Source organism: Silene latifolia, chromosome 1, assembly GCF_048544455.1.
Source record: "Silene latifolia isolate original U9 population chromosome 1, ASM4854445v1, whole genome shotgun sequence".
NCBI classification, from domain to species: domain Eukaryota; kingdom Viridiplantae; phylum Streptophyta; class Magnoliopsida; order Caryophyllales; family Caryophyllaceae; genus Silene; species Silene latifolia.
The window spans coordinates 179,180,308-179,207,734 of NC_133526.1; the positions used below are offsets into that span (position 1 = coordinate 179,180,308).

Genomic DNA, 27,427 nt, shown 5'->3' on the forward strand with positions numbered 1-27,427 from the left:
TCATACCCATACCTCAAACTCATGAGGTATGGGTTTCTCATACCCATGGAGGGGGTGGGTATGAGATTGATACCCATGGTATCAAATTAGAAATATTAAAAATTGATAAAAATAATTGTAAAAAAATCTTTTTATATATTTATTTAATTAAATTTTATCTACATGATTTAATAGTATAAAAATTATTATTAAAAATATTGTATTTTGAAGATTTTTTAGCTTTGATTGATTTGTAACCTCATACCCCTCAAAATTGAACCAAACACAAGGTAGAAGGTATCAAGTTCCAACCCGATACCACCCAGGTATGATTCCCGATTCCAAACCCATACCCACGCGTGAACCAAACACCCCCTTAAGGGGTTTAATCTCACATCAAAGTAAAGTTAAGGGGTCGTTTACCACTTTCGCGAAAACCGATAAAAGCTACGATCTTGGCCAAGTACGTAAATCAACAAAATCACGCAAAAGTTAAATGATATTCCGATTCAGCTCAATCTTTACCCTTTACATTTGATTAAAATACTGGAGTATTTACAAAACAGTACTTACCAAAAATTAAAACGTAAAAAATCAGATGAATCGGACGAACTATATCTTTAACCAGACAAGAAAACCTAACCATTTTACATCAAACATGAAACATCAACAACTGAACACTCTACTGAAAACCTGCAACTCAACTTTTCTCCTGAAACAAATCCATGCTCATATACTAAGAAAGCTTAATAATCGCCATGAAAATACATTCTCCATAGTTTCATCTCTCATTCCTCCGTATGCTTCTCTCTCTTCTCATCAATTTAATTCCCTATTATCTTCATTATCTCATGATCATTCTTCAGCATTATTTCATTTCAATAATTCAATTAAAGTTTTTTCAAAAAACCCATTTTTATGCATCAATTCTTTGCATATATACCTTCATATGGTTCGTCGTAGCGTTACGCCGGATAATTATACTTACCCTTTTTTGCTTAATTGTTGTTCTGCTCTTTGTGATGTAAATCATGGTGTTGAGGTGCATTGTAGGATTCTGAAATCTGGGTTTTGTTTGTTTCTTGAGGTTTCTAATGCTTTGATTGATATGTATGGGAAATGTGGTGAATTGGTTTGTGCACGCCAAGTGTTTGATGAAATGTGTGTCAAAGATGTGGTGTCGTATAATGCGGTTTTAGGGGCATATGCGAAGGTTGGAAGGGATATGGTGAGTGCCCGGATTGTTTTTGATGAGATGCCAGTTAGAAATTTGATTTCTTGGAATGCGATGGTGGTGGGTTATGTTAATAGTGGTGATTTGGATTCGGCTCGAGGTGTATTTGATATGATGCCTGAGAGGAATGTTGTTACTTGGACGACTATTTTAGTTGGTTATACTAAAAAGGGAATGATGGATTTGGCGAGGATTGTATTTGATAATATGCCTGGAAAGACTTTAATTTGTTGGACGGCTATGATTTCCGGGTTTGCTCAAAACAAACGTCCAAATGACGCTTTGGAATATTTTCGTAGAATGCAAGATATGGATGTTAAGCCTGATGCTTTTACCATGACAGCTATCATCTCGGCCTTGGCACAACTAGGCAGCCCTGAGCTGACTAACTGGATCAACAATTTAGTACGTCATGAAGGCATTGAACGTAATGAGAGGGTCCTCACTGCCCTAGCTGATATGCACGCGAAATGTGGGAACATTGAGGAAGCATGCCAATTATTTGATGAGATTCGTAAACCTGATTTGTATGCATTTAGTGCATTGATAACAGGCCTTGCTTCAAATGGACATGGAATTAAAGCACTTCAGGTTTTCCACAAAATGCTTGTGGCAAAGATAGAACCTGATTATGTAACTTTTGTTGGTGTATTGAGTGCGTGCAGCCATGCGGGACTTGTTGAAGATGGATTGAGATATTGGGAGTGTATGATAAATGAATACAAAATTAAGCCAAATGCTGATCATTATGCTTGCATAGTGGATATGCTTGGCCGTGCTGGGAGGCTTGATCAAGCTTTTAAAATGCTGCAGAGTTTGCCATTGGGTCCCCGTCCTGGAGCATTAGGTTCCCTTCTTGCTGCCTGTCGAACTTATAATAACGTTGAAATTGCCGAACTTGTTGCTAAGGAATTGTTTACCTTAGAACCTGAAAATACTGGGAACTACGTGCTTCTCTCTGGTATCTATGCTGCTAGAGAGCAATGGGACAAGGCTGGTAGAGTTCGGACAGCGATGAAGGAGAAAATCAATACAAAGCTACCTGGTTGTAGTATGCTTGATTTCAACTGATATAGCTAAGCATGGATGAATGAGCTGCACACTGCAAAATGTGGATATCTAACCGTAACTTAAGGATATAGGCAATTATCTTTTCGGAAAGAAACGGTGTTAAAACCATGGAAACTGGTGTGAGCCACATTCAAAAGTAGAAGAGGGAGTGAGTAACATTCCAAAAGATATGACTTTCTGGACCCAATTGGCATTGGCTTGAGTGGCTCACTGATTTATAAAGTGATAAACTTTCTCATCCCAAATCAATGTGGGACATTCACATGCGACATCTGTATGGGCTTAGCCATGGTGTGTAGAGATTGAAATAGGCTGTATAATTTGGTTTCAAGATTGCCACGATAAGTATCTTATTCCTTGGTGTAACCATGCTCAAATTATAAGATTGTCATTTCGCCTAAAACATATCTAGATGCATTACAAGCTCTTATTGATGTTCAACAAATCCTAAACTAGGATATGGAATCTGGAGTTCAATTGAGAAAGCTTCTGGCTTGCCTAAGGTATGATTCCCTTAATCCCTTTTACTCCATTTTCATTTTTGTGTCAATCTTCTTCCTGGAAGCCGGTTAGTTATATATTGAACAAAATTGAGCTCAAGTTGATGTCTTCTCTTCTCTAGTGTAACATAGTTGTGTGGGACTAGTTCACTTCTATCATTTTCCGGACAACATCAAACATGACGAAAACCTCTGACCTCTTGTGTCCCGTTCTACCTCTCAAGTTTTGATATCAGGAAGGTGGTGGGGAATGAAAAGTGGACTAACCTCCTGGTAAGTACGAGTAAGTATCCTGAGATTCTTTAATATGCAAAAACTATACTGTTATCGCTTTCTAGTCTTGAAACTTATCATAACTCGTGTATGCAGATAGTCCTGCATAACAAAGTTTACGTAGAGAGATTCTAGAATCCAGATGAAGCATTCTTTCGTAGGAGGCTTCAAAAGCTGCATAGAATACTTCTTCAATGTATAAAGCAGAACTTCTCGTACACATTTACGGACTTTTTAGGGTCAAAGTTATCAAACTTTGGATAACTTTGACCTTGAATAAGTTGAAAAATAAAAAAAATTGTGGCATAAAACTTAAATATTTAGATTTGTCATCAAACAATATTTCAAAAAAAAAAAAAAAATTCAACAAAAAACAATTGTATATACATGTCAAAAAAAGCGGTCAAAGTAGCGTCTTGGAGACCGCATAAAGTCAAATGGGAAGATCAAATATGGATGGAGGGAGTATATATTTCACTGATTTGCAAAAAAATTATAGTTCTTTATATTAAGAACTATTAATCTGAATGCAGACACTGTAGTTGCCACTGCAAGGAGAGAAGAAACAAAAATGATAGTCCAATGCCATGCTTTTTGCTCTACTCGAGCTGTCTTCCCTTTAACCTGCATTGTTGCATATGCGTTCACAGTTCACACTCAGCACTGAATTTCATGCTTCTAGGTGTATGCAATTGGTTAAGCATAATGAAGAGTTACCTTGATGAAGATCATGCTTGGAAGAATGAAAGTCAACCAAACGAGAGTGAATGATCCCAAGAGGTTGATGAAGTATCCTATAAAAGGTAAGGCTGCCGCCACTAATGTACATCCGGTAAAAAGGAGTAATCGTAATAAGAGCCTCCCTTTAAGATTTCCCTTGGAGTATATACCTTCATCATGTTTCAGAAATTTGGTGTCTAGAGCCTCGTGAACTGGTTGGAGAAAGACCTGAGATCATACAGAGCGCTTTAGACAGAAAGAAAGAGAGCATATATTTTTCATATTGGATAATGATTTCTAAGCTGTAGGCTGAGTACATGGACATATTCATCGTAGTAGTAAAATGATCTTTACTTGCCTGTAAGGTCAGGTGAGGCCATTAGATGGGCTCAAGTATGGTTTAGCAGAACACCATAACTGTCAAGTTTCAACCTTAGTCCCTAACTTTACAACACTTTACAACACCACATGTACTGCTAACAACTAGTTAATCAAATACGACGGACGGTTCAGATTGTATTGGGTTAAAGCGGGTTCAATTGAATTTTGTCGTAATATGGGTCAACAAAACAATGTCACACTCTTTTCATTACTGTTTTTAATGAACAGAGTTATTTACATTATTTTACCTATATTAATTTTACTGCTCATATCATATCAAGTACTCATGTCGAACACTCGATTCTCGGACATGGTTATGACACATGGTCACATGGACACTTAATTCTAATCCGTATGTTCATAAAATATCCGAGTCACCACTTGGACACGTGTCTATATGAAATATATATTGTGAAATACCTAAGTTGCAGATCTTTATTTGATTCTTGGATAGAATGGGTTGTCATCATTTTCAGCACCTACCTCTTAATTTTCATGTTCTTGTCATTTTGGGTCGTTGATCAAAATTTAAGGATTCGTTGCCCAAAAAATGGATTGTTTGGAGGACGGTTTGGCAAGTCTAATAACAACTCTTTATCATAATGCAGAAAAGGGTGCAATGCCGGCATAAAGTTGAATCAGATGTATGCTTTGTGATATGCATAAGGTACCTTACTGATGAATATTTCCATGTGATGTTTTTTATGTTTGCAAAATTGAAAGCCATTTACTTAAGCGTGAATTGAACTTCAATTATTTAAACGGTTCTTATCTTTTATGGCATGATGAATTGAGGATGCAGTTTGCAAAATGTATCGGAAGTTAAGGGCTACAATAGGTCTTAGGGGAAGCAAAGTAAAACTGGGAAATGAGCCATACATGTTGAGAGATGATATTCTGCAGAAAGACTATCAGGTTGATTAGGACCTTAGCCCATTTTGGCCCACTTAACACCGTTGGGAGGTAGTCTGACACCGCTGAGCCATAAGCCCAATAGCCAAGGATGCTAACACCATAATATACCATTAAACCTGCTGTATATTGTACAATAAGGACTCTTCTCATGTTCTTGACCGCTGGCTTGCGGAGAGTAGCCTGCAGGTACAAAACAAATGTTGCATGTAACTACGGTTTTCCCCAACATGACATTTTTTTGCATATTTTTATCCTCCCCAGTCCCCAATGATCATGAAAAGTTCTTACCTGTATCTCTGGTAGTATGATCGGAGCGTTGCATACGAGGATGGCTGATATTGCACCGAAGGCATTTAGTACCTTGTCCGTCATGTTTCCCTTAACTTCATAGTTCCTATGGCTGTTAGATTTGCCTACAGTGAGGAATAAATCAATAAGTTCCACATCCAGACAAATGCCAAAAGACGAACAATTGCTACATAGTCTTGCCGTCTTGCCCCTTTGTATCTTTTAATTCACATCAAGCTTGAAATATATTGACCTGTTCTAGCAGGGTAATATTTGTATCTCATGGTGCAGAAAGATTGAAATAAGGTACTGTTTTGGGGATTTTCTATGCAGGATAGTAATGATCATTGCTCCTTTAGGGGTTATCTAATTCAGTAATTGCATATGTTTGTGTAAAATATAAAAGCGAATATATGTAAATGAAAACTAGTAAAGACAAAAGAATTTTACGTGGGAACCCTTAAACGGGAAGAAAACCACGGACACTAAACAAGGATTGGATTTGTAATGGTATTTGTATGAATTCGTGAAACAATTTTAATGCTTGGTAATTTGTATTCTCGTTGTCTTGTATTTATAGCTAAATATTAAGAGGTGGTTCCTAGTCTATAGGAACTTATCCGACTGTTTTAACTGGCTTCTTCCCTTCTCTTGACTGGCTGTTCGATCTTGGATGACTAGGGCTATCAGTTGCGGCTCCAGGTAAGGAAATAAGCCTCCCAAAACTAATCTAGACCGAGTTAATTCACCGGTGCCCAATTGATTATTGACATAATTTTTAATTAAAATCTTCTAAAAGGCGTTGATAATTAGCCTTTTTATAGTATATTTTACCCATATTTTTATCTTTATTTTATCTAGATTTCGCGTGTTTAAATTGTCAAAATAGTTCATTTATTAGTTTTATTATACTCCCTCCTATTCACTACTAGTTTAAATGCCCGTGCGTTGCAACGAGGTAATTAACTTAGTAAACAAAAATTGGTTATAAGGTCTTAATATTTACATCTTATGTCTTATCATTTATATAGATAGATCAAAAGTCAAAACATATGTTAGGTTGATAACTAAGTTCCAAGGATGCCTCATATCGATAATCGCCAAAGTGGTAATTAAGCCCCTTAACTTTGTTCAATTGTGAAATTAGGCCCCATAAGTTTCAATTGGAGTAATCAAGCCCCTTAAATTTCACCAAAAGTGAAATTCACCCCCATTTTTAAAATTTTCACAAAAATTTTAATTAAAAATATTTTATATTAGTATTAAACAATTTATTATATAATAAAAGTTACTAATTGTAAATTTACGAAATTGTTCATAATTTATTAATCATTGAAGAACACTACATACATATTTAGTGAATTGTTAAAAACTTGTATAGTATTCATACATATATAATAAATTGTCTATATACTATAAAATTCAAAAAAAAAAAAATCTCAATATTTAATATAAATATAAAAGTTTTAAAATCATAGGACAAAATATTTTATAATTGATAAATTGTATTAAAAGTGATTTTAATAAAAGAATTTGGTGAAAATTTTAAAAATGGGGTTGAATTTCACTTTTGGTGAAACTTAAGGGGCTTGATTGCTCCAATTGAAACTTATGAGGCTTAATTTCACAATTGAACAAAGTTAAGGGGCTTAATTACCACTTTCGCGTATTTATAATCATAAGACCACTACATCTTATGTTAATCTTTTAATGTGCGACAATTCTATTATTTTTATATAATCTTACATTATTTTTCAATGTGGGACATATAACATACTAAGAAATACACAATTTTATATATATACAAATTATATGAAATTTATATGCTAATGATATCATTTTTACCACGAATCCAATTATGTTATTTTCATAATTTTCTTAACGATATTTTTTTTGCCAAATGAAATGTAAAATTTTTTATATAAAAATTAGAAACATCACTTGAATATAATATAGGAAATATATATTATAATAATTAAAAGATTCTCTACTTTATTTTTTACATCAGAAAATATTATTTATGATACTTTCCTAAATTAATTTTTAAGATCACCTCACCTTATGATAATTTTCTGATGTGGGACAATTCAAATATTTATATGTAGTATATTTACCACACCTGCATTATTTTTCAATGTGGGACAAATAACCCACAAAAAAGTACACCATCTTTTTTGCACCTATTTCGATATCCAACCCGATTTAATAATGAGAAAATACTATACTATTTATTTATATTCGTACGTTCTTTTCCATTTTTTGTCACAATTAAAATATGTACAAATGACATGATTTAAATTTTTTTTCCTAACACAACTTTTAAGATTAATTGAGGGAGCAATAAAATGTATAAACAAATGCAAAATATTTTCTTTTTCTGGTGCGATTTTTATTAATGGTTAAAAATTATGATGTGTTATAGTTACTCAAATGTAATGAGGCATAATATTACCTATATTTGAAAGTTAAAAAGATTTAATTATACTATTTATCAAAGTAAAAAAGCTCATTATTGATTTGTTTGTGGATTCAAGATCTTTTTATGCAGCACTTGATTGTATTATAATTCTTAAATTTTCTATTTTAGTGCAGAGATTATCATTATATTACACATTAATAACCAATTTATGTATATTTAGCACCCATTTTATTTTTTTATTATAATTTTATCTTAAATAAAGTTATTATATTATCGATTGTCTTAAAATAAACATTATAATATCACAAATATAGTAATATATAATCGCTTTTATAAATATTTACGTGATTAATATTTGTATGGTATTGTTGTAACTAAGGTTTGTCATTAATACAAATTCCTATAAGAACTCTCTAAGATAATTTTTAAGCGATTCAAAAGATTTTGGGTTGATACCCCTAAGTTTCAAATATGACTCATATTTATAATCATGTGATACCTCACTTCATGATAATCTTCTAATGTGGTACAATTCAACTATTTTTATGTAGTATATTTACCACATCTACATTATTTTTCAATGTGGGACAAACAAATATGTGCAAATAATATGATACTATATTCTAATGCTAGCATTTATTTACCACGAATCTAATTATATAATTTTTCAAAAAAAAAATTATGTTACTTTTTTGCTAAATGAGAGTATAAGTTTTTATACAAAAATTATAAACATCACTTTGACATAATATAAAACATATATATCGTATCGTGGAGTTAATGATATAAACTCTTAAGAGCTCTCCAAGACAATGCTTAAGAGACTCAGAAGGTTTTGGGTTGGTATTTAGGTTCTAAGGATGCCTTCGATTTATAATCATATGATCACCCACTTTATGCTAAACTTTCGATGTGGGACAATTCTATTATTTATACGTAATATATTCACCACACCAACATATTTTTCAATATGGGACAAATAACATACTTAGAAATACACGATCTGTTTCGCACATAATTCAACATCTAACCCGGGTTAATAATAATGAACAAATACTATACTCCCTCAATTCAAGACCAAATACAACATTCCTTTTTTACACTATTCATGAACGAATGGAATCTTTACGATTTTTTGCAATATGTAAGACAAAATATGGTCATGTGGGATCTTATTTGATTCACCTATAAAGTACAATGAGAATATCAAATTTTTATATTTTTTATAATGTAAACTTAAAGATATTTACGTTGTAATTTTATTTACGTTGTAATTTGTGTCTTGGCAAGTGTGTAAATGAAAATGTTGTATTTGGTCTTGAATGGAAGGAGTACTATTTATTAATATTCGTACATTTTTTTGATATTATTTGATTCACCTATAATTCTATAAAGTACAATGAGAATATCAAATTTTTAAATTTTTTATAATGTAAACTTAAAGATATTTACGTTGTAATTTGTGTCTTGGCAAGTGTGTGAATGAAAATGTTGTATTTGGTCTTGAATGGAAGGAGTACTATTTATTAATATTCGTACATTTTTTTATAATACTTTTTATTGAAAGAATATGTATATATCATACTGTGAAGATAATGATATAAACTTTTAAGAGCTCTCCAAAACAATACTTAAGAGACCCTTAAGAGACTCAAAAGGTTTTTGGTTGGTATATAGGTTCCATTGATGACTCCTATTTATAATCATAGGATCACCCACCTTATGTTAATCTTTCGATGTGGGACAATTTTATAATTTATACTTATTATAATCACCACACTAACATTGTTTTTCGATGTGGGACATACAACATATTAAAAGAAGTACACCATCTTTAATACTCGTATGTGCAAATCATATGAAATCAATACTCTAATGAAAGCATTTTTTACCACGAATCTAATTACATTATCTTCATAATTTTTATAACAACATTTTTTTGCCAAATGAAATGTCAAAGTTTTTATATAAAAATTAGAAACTTCTCATGAATATAAAATAGGAAATATAGATATTATAATAATTAAAAGATTCTCCACTTTATTTTTTATGTGGAAAATATTATTTATGAAACTTTCCTAAATTAATTTTTGATGATGTGGACGCTCTAGAATCGCTCGAAAAAACTCTCTTTTATATATATATATAGAGATTTTCTTCCCTACTTTCTAAAACGGATTATTCAGGTTTTCTTCCCCTTTCTTATTTTGTTAAGTTTTACACCTATACAATTACCATTCTATCCTTACTTCTTTTTTATATTTACAATTTATGCCCCCAATTTATTTCCTAACCCAACTACTTAACCCAACCATTAGCACTAATCCTAACCCAAACACTAACCCTGCCGAATTAACCCCGAACCCTAATCCGTCCCGCCATATTTAGAGCCCCTTATCAGAAAACCCTAACATTTCACTATCTCTATCTCTCTCTCTTCTGCCACTTTCGTCTCACTTTCTCTCTGTAAATCTCACTCATTTTCTCTCGAATCTTCCTTTGTCTCTCATTTAACCTTGTTCCTCATCACTGATCAACACTTTCCCACTCTCATTTCTCTCAATCACTCACCATGTCGATGGATTTTTACCTAAATCGCCATTTTGAAAACTTTTCAAAGTTTACAGTAGATTTGAGTTATCTTGACTCAGATCTTGAAGACGGTCCTTGTTTGTTCAACAACTCTGTTGATTTTGTTGGGGTTGATGAAGATTGTGAGGGTGTGAATCAAAATAATGTTGGTGGGAATATTGTGCCTGATTGTGATGTTGCGGTGCTTCAATATGAGATAGATGATGATTATGAGAAAGGTAGGGAAGAGATGGCGGAGTTTACGAGGGTTGATGTTGAGAGAAGAATGAAGAAGATGATGGAGAGGCGTGAAAGTGTGAAACCCCAGAGCACCGTCGTTGGTTTTTGAATGAATTGTCAAAATATTGGCCTATGTTTGCCCTTCAATTTCAAGATGGCGAGGGTGTGAAGAGAGATGAAGTTACTGCGGATGCGATTCCTGAAAGTTTTCAGTAAGGCCATACCTGATTCTTGTGATGTTGTTCCTGACAGCTATAGGAAACTGGATACTTTTGTCCCTGATTCTCAGTGTTAGTGTTGGCCTTTGTTTGGGCTTGAATTGGAATATAAAGATGAAGAGAGGTCTAATTCTATTTCCCTAATTCTCTTATTTTTTTTCTTATTTTTTTTCTTTTAAGTTGGGTTTTCTGATGGACTGGTGATGACTAGGGGTGGGCATAATCCGGTCCGGACCGGAAAAATGGATCGGTCCGGACCGGAATCTAGTGGACCGGAACCGGAAATAAAAATTCCGGTCCGGTCTCCGGTCCACCATTTTCCAAGATTCCGGTTTCCGGTCCGGTCCGGACCGGTTTGGACCGGAATGCCCGGAATTATTGTTATTTGCATTTTTTTCTTAAAATTGTATTTTTATTCCGGTCCAACCGGTCCGATCCGGTCCAATGGACCGAAATTTTTGGACCGAAATTTGAAATAGTGGGTAATTCCGGTCCAACCGATCCGGTCCGGTCTTGGACCGGAATTTTTCCGGTCCGGTCCAGGTCCGGAATTTTTGTAATCCGGTCCGGTCCCGGTCCATGACTTTTGTCGATTCCGGTTCCGGTCCAAACCGGTTCCGGTCCGGTCCGGTCCGGTCCGGTTTTGGACCGGTGCCCACCCCTAGTGATGACAAGTTGCCTAATATGGGTTTTATACTCCTTTTATTCACTTTGTCATTGCTCAATGATCTAATTTGAGAGTTAATAACACAATCCATGCATTACGCCACCACAATAAATTGTGGTGCAAGCTATGGAAGGATTGTGTTGTCCGGTTATGTTCAATTGCAAATCCAATTTGTTGTAATCTTACTGCAATAGCACTACTGCCAATTAACATTTCATTCAACTTAATGCGCCCAAAAGATAAAATAAACTTGTGCAAAATTCAAAACACTACAGAAACTGCATCTGTTTGACTACTGCATGCTTATCTTCATCTGTTATGCTTCTGTTTTAATACTGCATGTGCCATCTACTTCTGTTTATTCCAGAAAACTTGTCTGCTCTACTTGATAGCTGAATGCTTCATCTGGTTTCTGCACAAAGTTGTCTGTTCTACTTCTGTTTTTCTTTCCTGACTCCTTCATGCTTCCTCTGCTTCTAATTTATGCACACATGTCAATGTAGAAATGTTGTTGTAAATCTTCAACCTACATTGCATTACTAATAGCACCCTCTTTAGTAATGTTACAAACAGGTTCATTTTCACCTGTTGGGCCATTACTGCAACCTGCATGCTCTGTTAGTTCTGAATTGTTTTCTGCACTAGTAATTGATTCTACCAATTCACTTATACTACTTGCATAACCAATATTTTGTACATATCTTATGCACTCTTTCATCAGTTCTGTATCAGCAGATAGATATTCAGGTAGTATACCTTGTGCTGCTAGTTTTGACTTGTGCATATGAGGCACTGGATAATCAATCCCACCTTTTAGTTCCATAATTTCTAGCATACATGCCTGAAATGTAATGAACACATAGTTGAGCTTAAGCACTTCTAACTCTGTAAATGCTTTGATAATTATTTCAACAAGCTCTGAAATTTGCTTGGACTTTTTCTTTTGCTGAAGAGATTAAATGGCTCTAAAAAAGCCCAAATCCAATACATTTAAATCTGGAGATTTTGGAGGTTGATAACTAAATTGAATATTCCACCCATCTGCTGTGGCATGCTTTCTCAAAGCCGCATCCATGTTAGTTATATGGGGTCTTGCATTATCCTGTTGTATCAGAATATTTTTGCTGTAATTAGCATGCCATTTTGCCTTAATAGTAGGCAGCACATTGCTAATCAACATATGTTTGGTGACTTGCTTAGTTATTGACTCTATACACTTTGTTTCTAATGTCCCCGCACTTCTGTTTTTTTATTTTCTCTTAGCTGGTACCTCCATTACAAATGCCCGTATACCAAGTTTCCCATCACAAATTACTTCCTTGTTTGGACCATATTTAGGTCTTTTTACATAACACATGAACATAACCTTACTTGTGAATCTTTTTGATTGCACACATCTATGAGGTCTTCTTTCTTTTTTACCTACATAAAACCCGTGAGTAGGTTTTGTTGTAAAAAATCATTTTTCATCAATGTGAACTACATTACTTTGATCCTTGAAAACAAATTGTCTGGTCAGCTTATCATATTGATGATGTTTTGAAATACAATAAATTAATCTATCAAGTTTATTCTTATCTGTCAAAAGTGGTTTGATTGCATTTGTATGCGAGTCAATGAGTTTTGCTCTCACCCACCTGCTTACTGTTGATTGACTAACACTCAATCCTTCACTAACTTCATGCTGAGTTGTCCTCTCACCCAACTCCAGATTCTCTAGTTGAGTAGTGTCAAACTTGACTCTGCTTGGCATTCTTCCACCTTTCGGCTTACTGTTGACATTGATACATTTTCCTCCATCATGCTTATTCTGGGTTTGATTTCAAATGTCTGTTATTGTCTTTCTGCAAACCCCAAATTGTGTTGCTACTTCTGACATTGAACCATACTTTGGTTTTCCATCACTGCTTTTTTCTAGTAAAAGATCACAGATTCTTGATCTTTCTAAGTTATCCATATTTTTTGTCTTCATTTATTGAGAATGTTTTTTTTTTTTTTGTGAAATGGTAAGAAAGTTGTTGTTTGGCTCTATGCAAATAAATGAATCTTGATGCAATCAGGCTTTCTATTTATATCCTCCTTGAACTTTGCATAATGTTTGAAATCATTTGGGCGCAAAACATTAAATGTTTGTGAAATTTGGCTCCTCATTTGAAATTTGGTGCTAAAATTTCATAATTAAGGCAACTTGCAATCGGGTACTTAGACTCTGTTTGGTAAACTAACTGAAAAGATAGCTGAAACCTGGAAAGATAGCTGAAAACGGAAAAGGTAGCTGAAAACTGAAAAGCTAACTGAAACCTGAAAAGGTAACTGATAAGGTAGCTGAAAATTAAGAACTGATAAGGTAGCTGATTATATAAAAAAATGTTTGGCAAATTAACCGAAAAGGTAACTGATTTTGATGAAATGACGTAAAAGGATATGATAACTATTTAATAATATAGATTTAAAGGGTAAAAACGGAAAATCAAACCAAATCAGGTATGTGGAATCTCAAATGCTACTCTAGGTAGCATTTCATTTCAAGTAACTTATTTGGTTAAATAAGTTATTTGCCAAACGCTTACAAAAAAATAAGGTATGTGAAATTTTGGTCAAATAAGCTACTTTGACTAAATCGGGTACCTGAAATGCCTTGCCAAACGGAGCCTTAGACTTTGACACTTTGGTTTTGTTCGAAGGACAACCAAATTAGTTGAAAAGAAAGGAGAAACCCATCATCAAATCTGAAGTCCTCTAATCCACATTGATCATCAATTTTTTTTTTTTGGGTTTCATGTAGCCTAATTAGCTGTAATTTGTTAAGAAAACACTAATCTTATGTACTTTGATTTATTAAACCGTTTATTATTGGTAAATGGAGTCATGTCTACATATGTAATGGTTGTTAAACAACCTTGTTTTGTATAATTACCTATAATGATGCCTGATTACTGATATCGTAGGCTAATTATCTCAATAAATGAGACGGTTTAATTCCATTCTTAAACATGTCAAAATGTTGTTATATTTTTGGAGGGAACAATTAACTTTATGCTTTATCTTATTTAACTGCTAACTACTATAGATTCTGCGCAAATGCGCGGTTTTTAGATAGGGATATTAGAAAATTTAACAATTATACTATTGGTATATAATAGTGTAGATCTCGCACATTTGCGATATATATAGAGGTTTTATTTTTAGTTATTATTTAAATAATTTAAATTGATACATTATTAATTTGTCATATTTGTCACATACCTCATCGTATCTCGATATGAGAAAAAAATAAACTATGAACTAATCAAGAGAATTTAGTAAAGTTATAAAATATGTTTAATGATTTTTTTTCTTTAACATAACACTAATGATTAATATAATAATTTTTCTCAAATAATGTTAATGATTTTTTTTTGTGATAAAGCTAATTATATCAGTTTAATGTTTTGTTTTATACAAAATGTGTCAAGTCATTCTCTCATATATAATACGGAGTAATACATAACAAAAAATTAGAAATTTACAGTTTATAAAATTATAGTGAATTTATCTTATATTAATTAAAATATTATAATTTAGATTTTATAGAAAATACTATTATTTGATTAAAAGGTTATATTTTGATGAAATGATTTAAAGAAAGAAGTATTTTTGTTTTCTTATTTAGCTTGATACCTTTTGGAGGGAAAACTTTGGAGAGTTTTATTCTCTTAGTATATAGGAGGATTATTCACTCCTATCTCCAATCATCAAACCCCACCAAAGTTCTTCATTCATTTTTAATTCTCTTCCTTAAATCTTGTGCCCCAAACAAAGGTAAGAAAATAGAGACTATGAGGGAGTAATTATTATGGATATAATATAATATTTCGAGAATTAGATACTGTTTTTGTTATTTTAATATTTATAAGAACCGATTTAGGAATAAAGCGCGAGATAGAGAAGTGAAAGAGTACATCGAGTCAAAGTGGACAACTTTAAGGCTTTCCTTGAGGGAAGCAAATATTCGTAAATAGAAGAAATGAGACTCAAGTTGTGCAAATTCTAACCCTGCAAATATCTCTTAGGGTGTGTTTGGATTGAAGGATTTGGAGAGAAAAGAAAGGGAGGGAGGGTAGGGATTTAAAATCCCTTGTTTGGATAGCAAATGAGGGTAGATGAAAATGAAGGGGAAAAGATTTGGAGGGATTCATTTTTCCTCCTCCAAGGCAAATTAAAATCTCTCCACAATAGGCAAAATTTGGAAAGAAATTGTATCCAAACACCCACTCCCCATTTGTCCTCCCCTTCCCTTACCTCCCTTTCTCTTCCCTTCTTCCTCCTCCCCTCCCTTTCCCTTCATTTTTCCTATCCAAACACACCCTTAGGGAAGGAAAAAGAGAGAAGTCAAAGTTAAAACTTGACCATGACCAAATGTCCAAATCCATTTACCATTCGTGTTAAGGTGCAAACTCCCATGTCCCACATGGGTGATATAAAGATATACAAGTAATATCTTTATAAGTTCTACTCCCTCTTATTTACTATGATCTTCCACATTAGTTTTGGGGTAAAATTTAGTGGTATGATGATATGTGAATATAAATGAAAGTAAGAGAGAGAATGCGGGGTCACAAATCACTATAACCACAAATGATAGACAAATAAGAAAAGTGGAAGATCTTAGTGAATTCGCCGTTTTAGGAAATGTGGAAGATGTTAGAGAATAGGAGGGAGTACAAAATATAATGACGTGAGGTCTTTTGCGAAGGAATTTAAGTGTAAATTCGTGAGAGCTTTAAACCTGGTAAAACCCACCCACCTAAGGATGACCTGAGACTGGAAATTGGCCCGAATTACTGTACCCCTGAATGTGACCCGAATTCCAAATAGACCCGACCCGACCCAAACATGACCCGAGCAATGCTAACCCGACCTGTAATCTAGATAGCACGGACACTCCTCCTAATGAATCATCCCGTGTCCGACACTGTGTCGGACACCGACATCCGTCGGACACACGCCTAAACATGTCAGACACCTATAAAGTCGTGTAACTTTATTTATTTATTTGGGCACATGTCCAACCCGTTTCCATGGTATTTGGACATGCCTCGCACATGTGTTCATGGTATTCGAACACATTTTAGACACACTTTCAAACGGAATCAAATTGAATTTAAGCTATGCGTTGTTATAAGGTGGGGAAATAAGTTGAATTGTGGGCGAATAATGTTCTTTGACAAGAAATGAGATGTCGAAAGAGATTAATCCGAAGATGGGTCCTGTGTCCTAAATTTACAAAAATAAAATAGTACATTATTTATAACTATAAAATATATTCTATTAGATTTAAATAACGTGTCTCGTGTCGTAGATTTCATGGGATGTCGTGTCACGTGTCCGTTTGGGTGCTACCTAACCCGTAATGACCCGAGCCGAAAATGAACTGTGTCCAAATTCGATCCGAAAATATAAATCTTGTTGAACAAAAAAAAAAGACTTCAAATGACAAATTTAAAAGCACATTTAATATTATTTACATTTAAAATAAAGAATTAATTATCAAAATTAAACTAAAAATAAGTAATAATATTAAACGTATTTTTTTTCTCATCTTCTAGTCATTAACCCTAAAATTACCCGAACCCGAAATGAAACGACCCGAAAATTACCCGACCAACATACCCGAAACCTTAAATAACCCGACCCGACCCGACCCGAACTAACCCGATTATATGACATACCCAAACTGACCCGACCCAAATTGGCCCGACTTTGCCCAAAGCGGACAATATCATACGTACTATTATGCACAGTGGACACCGACGCATCAGAGACCAACAAAGAGTATCAACACTTCCGTGCAACAAATGGTATCACATCCCAAGGTCGACTTGCGCTAGACTCTTAGACACAAGATGAATTGTCGAGTCAAAACTTGAAGGTTGTGTACACTGTAAGGCCTGAAATTCCTATAGCGCAAGGGAGAGCTAATATGTTTGCGAAAGGCGATGTGAGTCTCAGCTCACGGCTATGAGACATGTCGTCTAAGAGAAGACGATCAGCGACTCGGTGAGGTATGAAGTCCAAAGGTGGTCGGGGGTGGCACGCTGAGGCAATCTATGCGAACCTAATCCAGGGTAGGGATGAACCATATGGATATTTATCCTCACCCGAAATCGAAATTAAATGCGTGGGATATGAATGACGTTTGTTTTTTTTTTTTTTTTTTTTTTTTTTTGAATTTAGGGTGGAATATGGATATGGGTGAATTTAGGGTGCCACCCGATGAATAACTTAAATTAATGTTTACTTTTTTTAAAAAATCAATAATTATTTTGATTAAAAAATTATACACTAAAATTTCTTTTAAAAAAAGGGTTTTTTGTCAAACACAACCTTTAAATTTTTTTTTTTCCAAACACCACCTTTAAAAAAAAAGTTTGTAAAACACAACCTTTAATAAATTTTTTGTAGCCAAACACGACTTTTTGGCTGAAGGACTTAACATTTTGCAATGGGGTAACTTTCAATCGATGTTTGGGATAGCAAACGATGTCGGTTTTAGGTGTTCTTGGACTCGTTGGAAAGGTGGAAATACAAGCTTTCCACGGGTTATCAATACGATGGTCAAAAGTGGCCTTATGTGGGGTCTATTGTTGTGTAAAGTAAGGCTGGTTGGAGAGATTAGTGAGTGGTCGGGGATTTTTAGTGGGTCTTTTAAAGAGGTTATGATGCTTTGTTTGGTCTGAAAATTGGTATGTAGGTAGCGGGGAGTGTAAGGTAGGCCGTAGTTGTGTTGTTTTTTGTGGTTGTTGGTTACAAGTGGTGGTTCGAGGGGAGTTAATTTGAAGGTAAAAAACATTCAAAAGAATGTCAAAGTAGGATTTCTTTTTTGTGGGTCAATTCACTCACCTCAAACCAGCACTTACAACAAACAACCACAAAAATCAACACAACTACGGCCTAGCTTACACTCCTCGCTACCTACATACCAATTTTCAGACCAAACAAAGCATCATAACCTCTTTAAAAGACCCACTAAAAATCCCCGACCACTCGCTAATCTCTCTGACCAGCCTTACTTTACACAATAATAGACCCCACATAAGGCCGCCTTTGACCATCGTATTGATAACCCCTGGAAAGCTTGTATTTCCACCTTTCCAACGAGTCCAAGAACGCCTCAAACCGACATCGTTTGCTATCTCAAACATCGACTGAAAGTTACCCCATTACAAAATGTTAAGTCCTTCGGCCAAAAAGTCGTGTTTGACAACAGAAAATTTATTAAAGGTTGTGTTTTACAAACTTTTTTTTTAAAGGCGGTGTTTGGAAGAATTTTTTTTTAAAAGGTTGTGTTTGACAAAAAACCCTTAAAAAAACTTTGAAACTTTATTGACCATTATTGTCAAAATAATCCTTAGTTCAGTAAGAATCTAATACCAATAATGGGTTAAAACTCGTGATCATGGTAACAAGCCCAATTTTTTCAAATTTGGGTGAGCTTGAGATCTGCTCGAGCTTGAATTTTATTTCACGAGTACAAATCAAGTTAGACCAGACTCGTGCTTAATTAGCTCGACTAGTTATCACCCCCTAGGTAGCACCAAAACGGACACGAATACGGATACGACACGGACAAGTGACACGTTATCCCATGAAATTTAGGACATTGGACACACGTTATTTAAATTTAATAAAAAAATATTTTATAATTATAAATGTTCGATTTTATTTTTGTAAAAGTATTTGATATTAAATTTAAATAAGTGAAGGTAAAACTTGGGCTTGATTATAAATCATTTTCATTTCCAAGCCAAACTCATCTTCTAATCAATCTCTTTCGACAACTCATTTTTCGTCTAAAGAACATGATTCACCTCAGATGGTATCCAAATACCATGGACACGCGTCAGACACACCTAAATACCAAGGACGCACGTCGGACACGTGCCCAAATAAAAGTAGAAAGTTAGACACGACTTTATAGGTGTCCGACACGTTTAAGCGTGTGTCTGACGTGTATCGATGTCCGACACGGTGTTGGACACGGGACGACTAATAAAGAGAAGTGTCCGTGCTACCTAGATCACCCGTATGTGTTATGCTGGATAAACGAAGTGACCCCTCTTGATCTTGTACTTATAACTAAATATGCTCCAAATGGTTCTTTTCCTTTTATGTAAGAGGTGGTTCCTAGAATATTGGAACTAATCAATCCTACTCGTTTAGCTGACTTTTTCACTTCGCTTGACTGGTCATTTGATCATGAATGATTAGGATATGAGGATCTCAAGTCTCCCTTTAAAATAGGGACTTCTTTAAATTGAGTTAATTCACATGTACTCAATTGATTATTGACCTTGTTTTTAATGAATACTCCCCTTTTCGATTATTTATTTACCTATTTGATTTTAGGGTGTTTCAGTTATTTATTTACATTTCTATAGTAGAAACTAGAAAGGTTTTTTATGGGTTATTTGATCAAACACATCCATTAAGTTCCATTTGTCATCTACTAACCACCACCACAAATGGTCCTCAAATGACGGGGACGTAGAGAGTATTTTCTAATACTCGTCTCAAGGCTTACGCTTCATTCCTGCACACCTAGTATAACATGTTACATGAGTATATGCAGTCTGACCTGTAAATCCAGTCCTGAACGTAGCGAAAAACTGAGGCTTAACAGGTACCTACCATCTTTAACCACTATCACAAGAACAACACCGATATAGCCGAAGGTGAGAATAGCCGAGGCTCCTAACCATACTCTGATAGCCGACATATTTGGGACGATAGACGAAAATATGAAATATGTAATTCCTGTGATGATGATGAAATACTGGAGCCTCATGGGCGAGTCACTGAACATTAAGTTTATCTCCTGTTGCAAAAGCGTCCCCAATTTAAATAATGGCATTAGAATCTTAATTATGTTTGGTAGTATAATATAGTTAGCTCATTTGTTGATCTTCACCATTCATGTTAATATTAAGAGATACCTTGAGTCCTCTGCCTCCGAGAAGGATGAAACCCATATTTCCGAGTATAAGGATGGCCGATTGTGAAATCCATGTTACATAATACATTTCCTTGCCTGTAATGACAAAAGATGCATGCAGTCAGGTATTCTTTTGTTATAGCTCTATAGATAGACTAGCTAACAAAACCGACCCAATTCAACAAATAAATGACCTAGCCTACATAACTACTTGAATCGTTTAACAAGTCTATATATCGATCTGTACATAATGATTAATCTGAAAGAGACGACGCTTACCAAAGAGATGTCGGATCATGTCTTTAAATCTGATGAACCTCTGGCCGTCGATGAAATGAAACCCTGCCAATAGCCAGCTTGTATACCACGTAAAAAGCCCAACAAGAAACAAGCCGGGGATACCCCAACCCCAACCTAGGGGCACAAACATCAAGTTTGAAAAGCTTAATATCCACCCACAGTTATAGCATGTCGCCACCATTAAACCGACCTGCTGCCATGAATCTGCATTGATATGTATAGAAGCATCTCATGTTAGTGTTTGTAATTTAACAACTAATTAAGAAGATATGGTATGGAAACAAACCATGACCAACTGAGTGAGCTGAAGCTGAAACTTCAGCGAGATGTTCGTCGTCTTTCATGGCGCCATTTTGTTCAATGTTAAAAGTCTCTGCCGGAGTTGTACTCATTCCTGCTAACTGAGACTCCATGGATTCCGTTTATCTGATGACTGGTAAGATACTGTTTCCTGCTTTCTCCTCTTCTTGTTCTAATTTTGGACAGCTAAATATCTCTGGAACCAAAAACTACGTGAGTAACGTGACAATGTGTCAATGTGACATCCTCAACTCTTGCTAAAAAATAGGTATAATTAATTATACAACTTGGCAATGAGCCAATCACAATAGACATTTTCAAACATGCTTCTTCTCATCATATATATATAAGGAAAATGAGGTTATTAACATAACATAAAAAACTAAATAAACAAGACGGAAATATCCGTCTTAAACATTATTAAGACGAGTCAAATAGATATCAAATGTCATGAAAAAGTGTCTAGAAAATGCTAAAACTTTCGTCCCTATTATCACAGTACGTAGAGATTATACATCCGATGTACTAGCACCAGTTGTATAGTTTTTGAGCATTATAATAAAGTTTTTGAGTTTTGTTTTAAACATATGAGTTGTACTATAAAGTTTCTTAGTCCATTCATTTAAACATTAAGCTCAAAAAATTACAATATAACTCAAAAACTTTGTATATAAGCTTAGTTAAATTTGAGTTTTGACGGGAAAAATATAAAATCTAAGTTATAAACTTTAATAACCTCAAAAAAAAAAAAATATACATAAACTAAAAAACAAATAAGTTATGAGATAGTATCCGATGATCTATATATGTTCCTTTTTTTCTATTCTCACCATATATTAGTATTTACACGTTTTATAGATAAAACAAATTATCCGACTAAACAAAACCTAGTGCTTATTTATTGGGGCACAAAATCTCATTGAAGACGGTACGTATCCGTCACTTTGGAGTGACAGATACCATTTCCTCTCACAAATGACCCAAATAGAGGAGAGAGGGAAGCACATGGGGATGCCCCCACCTTGTCCCCCATATCCGTTTTGTGAGTGGCATTACCCGTCACTTGCTCCAACCCGTTTTCAGCAAGACTAACTGTTATTGGGGATGGATTGGTCGTATCATAAATCGCTAAGTAAAATATATGACATATTCTCCTCCTAGTAGGAATTAGAAAATTTAAAAGATGCTCCCTCCCATCCATCCTTTTTTTCCCCTTTGAAGTGGGCACGGAGATTAAGGGTGGGGAGTATAATATTGATAAATATATGAGTGGGGTTTGGTAATTGGAGAGAGGTATGAATAATTATGATTAAATATTAATAAAGGAGATGGGTGGGGTTTGGTTATTGGAGAGAGGTAGGAATAATTAGAATTAAATATTAATAAAGTATATAGTGGGGTTTGATGAGTGGAAAGAGGTAAGAGTATAATATTAATAAAAACTTTCTCAAAAAGGAAAGGGGAAGAAAACCTGAATAATCCGTTTTAGGAAATAGGGAAGAAAAAAGTGGATAGGAGGGAGTATGATTTTGTAGGGCCATTGATAAATTTTGTGGACAAACAATACTACGAAGTAGTATTGCCAAAACAATACTCCATCCATATCACACCAATGGTAACATTGACTTTGTCGAGACACGTTTTGCAACGTGAATATCTTTAGTTACACATTATTAAAAATTATAAAAAATTGATATTCTTAAAGCATTCATGACGATAAATCAAACAAGATCTCACATGACTATATTTTGTCTTATAGATTAAGAATAATATCGAAGATTTCCTACGACCATGAATAGTGCCAAGAATCTCAGTGTTACCATTGATGTGGTATGGAGCGAGTACTAGATAATTTATACCAACTGGGATCCTATCCAATCAATCATCAATATCTATCTATATTATTAAAGGAAGCTTTTTTCGAGCATTTATAGAGAGTCCAAGTTTCCTGAACGACTTTCGACCAATGAAATAAAAGATAATATCTAAATTAATAATTATTGAAATAAGATATGGAACAATCAATTAATTAATACGCCTACTTCCTTTTAAAGATTAAATTTAAAAAAAAAATCAAATAAAACCATAAGATAGAGTGTGTGAGCAGATAGAGTTTCTGAGCAAATAAAGGTGATAAAAGAGGAGTGATGATTATCACCTGCCTACAGAAGTCTAATATGACTCAATATCTATCTTATCAATTGCACCAACCTCAAATGTATATATACTCTTCATCAGTTCCTTTGGTTCACCATTAATTAACCTATATTTCTATTGTTTTACTTTTTTTTTGGCCTTTGCTCATGGTATTGTCCCTTATTGATTTATTTGTTTTTATTTTTTGTAGACCAATTACATTTACATCGTGTGGACTAATTGCATTGTGCTGTTTGCGTAGTCTTCTATACAAATTAAGGTAACAACTAATATCACCTTTATTATTAAATTAATAGATATACTCATGATGTCATTGCATGGTTATCTTTAATTTGCTTGACAATACTAACATGTCTAATACTCTCATGCTCAGCCATTGAATTTCAATACAAGATCGTAATGCAGATTTTTGATTTCAAGCTACAATAGAGACTTAACTTTTCCAATTGACTTGCAAACAAATGATAAGTTTCAATTTTATAACTATAGTTACAAAAAGGATTCGAATTACTTTAACCATGTAAAGTCAAAAAATGATTTGAAAAGTGCATATTGTTGTGAGAATTTTCTTTTCGAAGAACAATTTTATACTATTCATATTATCGTTCTTAATAATTTAGTAATATTTGACTTAAACAAGGAGTAAATAATATATTTGGAGTAAATAATAATAAAACTTATAATAGTTTTGTGATAAGATCATAACGTTTTTATATATGATATATCTTGTGAGTTGTGATATTTATTTGCTAACTTGGATTTTCCTTTTCTTTGGAGTTCTATACGGCTTCATTGTTAGCGCAAAAATTGTCGTAGTTGAAGAAGCTAAAAGAGTTTCACTATATACGAATTTTAAAGTTAATTGCATGCTGACAATTTTTTTTCTTATATATACTGGTAGTTATATTCAAGTCGGTCTCAATATTATAGTGATGATGATCTATGAGCATTATTGTATATGAAAATTCTAATAAGATTTTAGGTATTATTGGAGACCTTAAGTTTATAGGTTGTCTATTTGCATTGGTCTTTATATAGGTGTTTGTAAGTAGAGATCATTATACAAGGGGTTCTTTACTCTTTAGTTTCTTCTTTTCAATGATCTGTTCTTAGGTTTCTCAAAAAATTCATTAGTGTTTATAACTTATTTATATATCTACGTAATCTCATATTTTCATTATTGTTGCAAACTACATATCTCCTTCAATTCGTCATTCTATCATTGCATTACAACCTGATTGATTGTTTAAATGTTTATCGATGAAATGTTGGATTTTAATTTTAGTTTATTTCTACATATTTAACTATTTTTAATTAATAAACAAGGTCCATGGTAAACAAACGAGTTATCAAAAACATGTATGAATGCGTATACTTACATAAAAGAAGTAGTAAGAGTTCAAGTGGTAAGAGCTCTCTTACTTCATTAGTTGTAGCCAACCATTGGAGGGTTATGTAGTGGAATAACAAATTATTTTAGCTTAAAAAACCGACTTGGTAAATTAAGCTACTCTATCTTGTGGTTGTCCATTGAAGATGTTCTTAAAACTACATAAAATATGATAGAATTTAATTGCGTACTTGGTATTGTAATGAGATTAGTATTGTTGTATGTATTAAAATATTAACTGCTAGGAAATCTCACTTTGAATATATATCTAAATTTTAAAAGAGATTTTTATTTTATTTAAGTAGCTCAAAATTGATTTATTAAAACACTATTATTTGTTTCTATATTAAAAAAATTAATTTATATATATAATTCAGTAGGTCTCCTAAGATACGATATACTATAAAATAGGATAATTAATGGTTAACTATAATATTTGATAAAATAGGTAAGATAGTTATGAAAACATGAACCGAAAATTACATAAAAAGGTACGATAAAATGGTCTCTCAATAATTCAGTGAAAGACCATATTTTCAACGTTTATGTGCTAATGCCATAGGTTATCTACACTTGGTGTATATGACTTTATGTGTCCTACAAATGGAATTTGACGTAACTTTTACCAAAAAAAATACTCCGTAATATTAAAAGCTAGAGGACTTTCAAGACCCCTTAAATTCCAATATTAATGTAACAAATAACAATGCCATATGAGATGCTATATTGGTCCGATAACAAACTAATCAGTGTTAAAAGCACTGTTGAGTGTTGACAAAATCTCTTATCATACCACTCACGCAAGATCAAATTATCCTACGACATATAATTTTCATGTTGTTTTTATTAATAAGTCATTCTGGTCCAGTTTCTTTACCGACCAAACGATACTTTAGCAAAATTAGTGTTAACTAATTCGAGTGTAGTCAGTGAAATGTATTGGGATGCATAATTTGGTCATTTCGGAATTGTAATAATAATTATTGCGTAAAATTAGTCATAACTATTCGAGTGCTTTTAGCGAATAAGAAATGTATTAGGATGAGTAATTTAGTCGATTTAAAGTTGAAGCTCGAATCGAGCCTTTTTATAGACGGGAGTTGACATGTGTAGTGGTTATTTTATAACTTGATGTTCAACATTGGTTTAAGAGACAGAATATTACAAGTGGCCCGTGCATCGCACGGGCATTAAATCTAGTATATAACTAAAAGAGGCTTTTTTTCTAATTATACTATTAGCATTAGAATTAGGAGATAATTAATTATTTATAATTTTTCTATTATAATTAGGAATATAATTTTCCTATTAGAAATGAGAATTAATTAATTATTTTACAATTTTCCTATTAGTAATAGGAAATAAATTAACAATTTATTAAGGCTTTTTTTTCCTAATTATACTTTAGAATTAGGAGATAATAATTATTTGAAATTTTTCTATTATAATTAGGAATATGATTTTCCTATTAGAAATGAGAATTAATTAATTATTTTACAATTTTATTATTAGAAACAGGAAATAAATTAATTATCTACAATTTATTAATATTAAAAAATTATTCATTAGTATTTGTTCACTTTTTATTAAATTAGAAGAAAAAAAAACCTTTGATATATTTATAATATCCAATTCTATAACAACTTTCGATTAAAAAATGAGGTATTATGAGGCTAAAAGACAATAGGCCGAACTGGGTTGTGACAAATGTGCATGCATAATACGTATTACATGGAATTTACTCATGTAAAGAGTAAATTGAACGCTGAAATATACCCCTACGTCTTTTGTTATTGTTAATGTCATATTTAATTATACATAATACGAAGTTTATTTTTCAAATGTCATATGTATTTCTCCTACTAATTTTAAAGTTACTTCCCTTACAATACACTTCAACTTCTATTGATAATTTATTATTATATTATTTACATTCATTTGTCATTATATAAAAGTATTTAATCAAAATTTAAATAAGATATTCACAAATTATATACGAGTATATTATTACATTATTTACACTCATTTGTCATTATATACGAGTAATAAAATAGATTTGAATGAGGCTTGAAGGTAAATTAGATACACTTATTATAGAAATATGTATAAGGTTATGATTCAATTCAAGCAACGATCAACATTAAAAAAGTCATGAAAAACACATAAAAGGGTAAGAGTAGTCTTTCCCTAACATAGTGAAGACCGTCTCTCTCAAGCTTTTCTTCTGACAAATTTACATGCATAAAAAACGGTACTATTCAATTATATGGAGCAAATTAATTATTGTTGATGCTATATATTTTTGTGTGTGTAAATTGAGCACATCATCACTATAATTTAGCGAGAGATACGAATTGGGGAAGGGTAAGACATATTCGTCATGCATAATACGATGCTTTAACCACCTTTAGGCAAAAATATAAAAATAAATGAAAAAATTTAAACCTAAAAGGGGGTCACGTACTTGCCAAATCTTCTATAGTTCTCTACCGCATTAATATTCTCATAAAGTTTATGACATTTATTTCATATTAATAAAAAAAATGATTATACTGCTTCGTACAATTTGTGATTTATAACTTTTAGCTAACTTATTTGAACTTGCTTAAATTTATATATTTTAAGTGAAAAATATTAATTATAAATATGATAAAGATAAAGTTTGATCTTTAATTTTCTCAGAGATAAATAAAAAACTCAATTTTTATTTTCTTATAATATACTAATTAAAGATTATAATGTAAAACAGGAAATTACACCACAATCTACTATTTCAATATGTCGATGATCAACACTCAAAATAGCACATTTGTTATTTAAATACTCTAAA

General features: G+C 33.1%; 2 protein-coding genes across 17 annotated transcripts; one reads left to right on the forward strand and one right to left on the reverse strand.

Moving 5' to 3' along the window:
- Positions 1-593: 593 nt before the first annotated feature.
- LOC141612590 (pentatricopeptide repeat-containing protein At2g44880-like) lies at positions 594-5,921 on the forward strand. Of its 16 annotated transcripts, none has more exons than XM_074431423.1 (5): positions 594-2,787; positions 3,009-3,067; positions 3,154-3,860; positions 4,767-4,825; positions 4,961-5,921. In XM_074431423.1, exon 1 carries the CDS (start codon positions 638-640, stop codon positions 2,282-2,284), a length of 1,647 nt encoding a protein of 548 aa, XP_074287524.1. In that variant the 5' UTR covers positions 594-637; the 3' UTR covers positions 2,285-2,787; positions 3,009-3,067; positions 3,154-3,860; positions 4,767-4,825; positions 4,961-5,921. The 16 variants fall into 16 exon arrangements, with proteins under 16 accessions (XP_074287524.1, XP_074287530.1, XP_074287516.1 ...); XM_074431429.1 differs by having other exon boundaries at positions 608-2,787; positions 2,907-3,057; positions 4,954-5,921; XM_074431415.1 differs by having other exon boundaries at positions 608-2,787; positions 2,907-3,057.
- Positions 3,532-21,163, reverse strand: LOC141588229 (proline transporter 2-like). The gene is made up of 9 exons (XM_074409684.1): positions 21,037-21,163; positions 20,730-20,954; positions 20,452-20,546; positions 20,143-20,333; positions 9,160-9,167; positions 5,362-5,486; positions 5,038-5,253; positions 3,775-4,005; positions 3,532-3,681 (listed from the first exon to the last, which is right to left on the reverse strand). The coding sequence occupies exons 1-9, from the start codon at positions 21,161-21,163 to the stop codon at positions 3,532-3,534; spliced, it is 1,368 nt and encodes a 455-aa protein (XP_074265785.1).
- Positions 21,164-27,427: the final 6,264 nt, after the last annotated feature.

Bases quoted from the DNA above. Each gene is read 5' to 3' on its own strand.
- LOC141612590 (XM_074431423.1), top strand. From the start codon at position 638: ATGAAACATCAACAACTGAACACTCTACTGAAAACCTGCAACTCAACT.
- LOC141588229 (XM_074409684.1), bottom strand. From the start codon at position 21,163: ATGGAGTCTCAGTTAGCAGGAATGAGTACAACTCCGGCAGAGACTTTT. The intron at 20,955-21,036 runs GTTTGTTTCCAT...ATATCAATGCAG, and splicing joins AGCTCACTCAGTTGGTCATG to ATTCATGGCAGCAGGTCGGT. The intron at 3,682-3,774 runs GTAACTCTTCAT...GCAACAATGCAG, and splicing joins CAAGCATGATCTTCATCAAG to GTTAAAGGGAAGACAGCTCG.